The sequence below is a fragment of the Myodes glareolus genome, chromosome 2, assembly GCF_982192425.1.
Source record: "Myodes glareolus chromosome 2, mMyoGla1.1, whole genome shotgun sequence".
Lineage (NCBI taxonomy): Eukaryota > Metazoa > Chordata > Mammalia > Rodentia > Cricetidae > Myodes > Myodes glareolus.
In genome coordinates this window covers 106,742,178-106,746,576 of record NC_142027.1, presented here as the reverse complement: position 1 = coordinate 106,746,576, position 4,399 = coordinate 106,742,178, and the positions used below count along the sequence as shown (strand labels likewise).

At 46.0% G+C, this 4,399-nt stretch overlaps 1 protein-coding gene across 3 annotated transcripts in view; it reads right to left on the bottom strand.

Moving 5' to 3' along the window:
• Positions 1-1,930: 1,930 nt before the first annotated feature.
• Positions 1,931-4,399, bottom strand: part of LOC125402146 (NXPE family member 3-like) — a 24,136-nt gene continuing 21,667 nt past the window's right edge. For all 3 annotated transcript variants that reach the window (XM_087903385.1, XM_087903386.1, XM_087903387.1), the window contains one exon: positions 1,931-3,382. In XM_087903385.1, coding sequence (XP_087759511.1) covers positions 2,850-3,382 — 533 coding nt within the window. In that variant the 3' untranslated portion in view covers positions 1,931-2,849. The remainder of the gene's footprint in view (positions 3,383-4,399) is intronic.

Sequence of the window (4,399 nt, the reverse complement as noted above, 5' to 3'; positions counted from 1 at the left end):
TTTTGTAGGTGTGTGTATCTATATGAGTTTATGCTATATGTGTGCAGGTGCCTATGACAATGGAGGCCAGAAGAGGTCACTGTTCCCATTGGAACTGGAGTTACTAGGTGTTGTACAGTGCCCACCAAACTGGGGTCCTCTGCCAGAAAAGCAATCACTCACAATCACTGGGCAATCTCTTCAGCCCCCAACCCACTTATTATAAGGATTTGTCATGACTTTGTCAAGTCTGCAGGCAAGCAGACATTGATAAATTTTTTAAAAATTAGATTTATTTAGTTGGCTGTGCGTATGAACATTTTGCCTGTACGCATGTGCACCACCTGTATGCAAGGCCTGTGGAGGCAAGAAAAGGGTGTCAGGTCTCCTGGAACTGGAGATGGTTATTGTAAAGTTTTTATGGCCCGATAAGCCTCTCTGCCAAAGCAATAATCAAAATTAGACCAAATCAAACAGAATTAGAAAAAGCCCAGGTTTAATGGATGCCAGCGCTCCCAGGGGTGGGGGAGGTGGAGGGGTGGGGGAAGTGGGGGAGTAGAAGGGGTAGGGGTAGGGGCTGTAAGCCCCCTTGGAAGAGAAACCGAGAGGGGGTATTGAGAGGGGAAAGGAGAACCAGAAAGACCACATGTTCGGTCTCTGAGGGACAGTTTAAATAGCCTGTGGGAGTGGTCTTGAGTCTCTCTGGGGAGGGTTCATCATTTGGTGGGCTTTCTTGGAGGTGGAGTCTGGACTGAGGCGACTCCCAGGAGAGGGGGCTTTCCACCCCAAACATTTCAGAATGGATGCCAGGGGCTGGGGTGAAGCATCCAACCAAACAGTTATCAGGTTTCTGGGAATCAAATCTGGCTTGAAAGAGCAGCCAGTGCCCGAAACCACGGAGTCATTGCTCTTGCTCCAATAATTTACTTTTTCTTCTAACCCTTTAGTTTGTTGAGAGCTAGTTAGATTAGTACATTCTAGCAGGGTCCTCGGGTTTCTGTTATTGTTGTCTGGACCTAAACTGGCTCATGTCTCATTTGGAAATGGACCATTCTTCTTTCTTACATACACAAGTGTCCACAGTGCAGCTACACTGGAGTCCAGGAAATGTTCTCATTTTATCTTTTGTGTGGCTTTGCTTGTCTTCCTAACTTTAGACATTGAAACGCTAACCACTGACAGGACTGTGTTTGGAAATCCTTACTTCGAGAAGGTAAAGATAAATGTGATTTTAATTATATCTTTTTGCTGTTACTTTTATGGTGTTTTGCCTGCATGCATGTCTGTGTGAGGGTATCATACTACACTGAAATTACAGACAGTTGTGAACTGCTATGTGGGTGCTGGAAATTGAACCTAGGTTCTCTGGGAGAACAGTCAATGCTCTTAACTTCTGAGCTCTCTCTTCAGTCCCTTATTTTAAATTCTAATTTAAGTTAAATGAGATACTTTGTTTATTTTTCTTCTAATTTGGTCTTGAGTTCTTTCCAGAGAGTCACTAGTTCTTTAACCCTATCTTGATGAAGCTCCTGTGTATTGCACACCCATCAAACTCAGTGTGCAGCTGGGGTGTGGCTCAGTGGTAGAGCATCTGCCTAGAATCCCCCAGTGAGGGGCTGGGGAGTGGCTCAGTGGTTGATCTCCTTCCTAGTATCCCCCAGTGAGGGGTTGAGGTGTGGCTCAGTGGGAGAGCCCCTGCCTAAAATCCCCCAGTGAGGGATTGCGATGTGGTTCAGTGGTAGAGCACCTTCCTAGAATTCCCCAGTGAGGGGCTGGGGTATGATTCAGTGGTAGAGCTCCTGCCTAGAATCCCCCAGTGAGGGGCTGTGGTGTGGCTCAGTGGTAGAGCATTGTCTAGCATGCACAGACCCTGGGATCCATGCCCAGATTCACAAAAATAAAACAAACAAATAAACAAACAACAACAAATGAGCAAAAACACAAATAAAAGTTGTTGCAAATATTTCGTCACGGATGTGTGGGTTCCTGCGGGTCCATGAAATGAAGACTCCTAGACATTGGGAATGAACTTAGCCTCCGTGGCTTCAGGGGCTCAGGCTTCATGAATTGAGGAGCCTTCCCTTCACATCCCAGCATCTTTATTTTTTCCTATATTTACACTTTAGCTACTAGATTTCCATATCTGAAAACAAACTGATAGGAGCTTCTGACAATACAGTGCCAGGTGCACATACCTGATTCATGAGGTACCAAGATGTTTGGATTTTCTCTAAAGCAAGTTTTTGCATAGGCCTTGTATCCATGGGAAACTCTTAGTCAAGAGTCACACACAGCTGTTATCATTGGGAGAAGCTATAGGTACAAGGTGCAAGGGATCTGTATTCTTGCTCATGGACTGCAAAATCTGTAATTAACCTAATTAAAAATAAAACATAAGCTGGCAGTAAGTGGTTGCATGGCTGTAATCACAGCACTCGGGAGAGTGGAGCAAAGAAGCAAAGGTATGATTTGAGATAGTTCAGTGGATAAGGGCACAAACATCAGGGTCTGAGTTTGAAGCCCCAACACCACATAAAAAAAAAAACTGATAAGAACTTGTGCTGTAAGCCCAGGGCTGTGGGTGTCAGAGACAAAAGAATGAGTGACCCTTCCTGACTGCCAGCCTAGATCCAGGTTCACCACATACAACCACAAACCATCAAATAGAAGACACTATGTAAAATATCATCTCACTTATATAAAATTAGACTTATCCGTGTGGTCCATAGAAAGATGTATAAAATATGGTGACCCGAGTGTTACAGCAGGTAAGCCAGGGGTAGCTTCAGCTACCCATCATTTGCTGTCCATCATTTTGATGGCCCCGACCCAGGCTCTGCATCCATTCATTCTCTGGTCCCTCTGGTGACTCAGGTGGGGCAGATGAAAGACAGGAATAATTCCACTTCGTTGCGGACAATAAGCTTATCTGGGTGGATGTTGTCCGGTAGAGCCAAGCTGGAGGTCATTTCCCATGCATCCACAAAGGCCACTTGAAGACCATCAAAGGCAGCTCGGAGGAACCTGTTCACCTGGATTGTGAGCCAGTCACTGCCATACACGGATTTGTAGCCAGTATTGGCCAGTTTGATAACCACCAGAGTACTGGGTTCCCTGTCCAGCAGGGCTTTCACAGCTTCCCGAATCCCTGCCAGTCTTCGAGCAAAGATGGATGGAGGGAAGGTGGTGAAGTGGGCTCCCACACCAAGCACCACCACCGTGTAGGGACCCCCGGCCAGGCCATGCAGAACTCTGGCCACAGAGTGCAAAGATGCCACTGGAGTGCGGTGAGAGCGCAGGGGCCAGCCGTGGGCCCTCCAGTGCAGCACTGTCCCCCGAGTTGTGTCCACAGCCATCAGGGGACCTGCCTGATATTGGACATGTAGATCAACTGGCTTCAGAGCTGTCGGGAGGAGGAGAAAGAAAATATTAACATAGGGGATCAGGAAGATGCCTCAGCTGACAGCCCTGGTGCCTTGAGTTTGAACCCCTAAGATTCATAGAGTGGAAGGAGGGAAACAGCTCTTGTACATTGTCCTTTGATCTCCTCACACACACTATACTACATGATTGTCTGTAGAACCACACAAATATAAAGGTAGTAAAATTGTAATAATAAATTAACTTAGGATTGGGAATCATCTCATACAAATAGAGGTTCTTCCTCTTCTTTTTGACACAAGGTCAAAAATGTGGTCCTGGCTGACCTGAAAGTTGCTAAGTAGACGACATGTCCTCAGAGTCATCCGTTTGCCTGTTTCCTGAGTGCTGGCCTTAAAGGTCACTATACCCAGGCTAACTAAAAATGTATACATATTTTGAGACAGGTTCTTCTCCTGTTGCAGCCCATGTTGGGCTCGTACTTTATATCAAGATGATCTTGAGCTCCTCATCCATCTGTGCCTACTTCTCCTTGCTGGAATTGCATGTGTATCACCCCACCCAGTTTCTACCTTACTTTTTGAGACAAGGTCTCTCTATGCAGCCTTGGCTGACCTGAACAGGCTAGACCAGGCTAGCCTCAAATTCATAGAGAGATACCTACTTCTGCCTCCCAGATGCTGGGAGATGTTAAATACCACACTTTTCTGTTTTTAATTTCTTTAAATTATGTGTATGCTTGTGTGTGTCTGTCTGCCAATATGTGCAAGTGAATGCAGCTACCCAAAGAGGCCAGGAGAGGGCATCAGATTCTCTGGTGCTTGAGCAAATGAGCAGCTATGAGTCAGTGTTGTGACCATTTTGAAACAGATACCCGATTTATTCTTATTTTGTGTTCATTAGTATTTTGCCTGTATGTATGTCTCCATGAGGGTGTCAGATCCCTTAGAGCTGGAGTTATAGATGGTTGCAAACTGCCATGTGGGTGCTGGGAATTGGACCTGGGTCCTCTGGAAGGTCAGTGCCCTCAACCATGGAG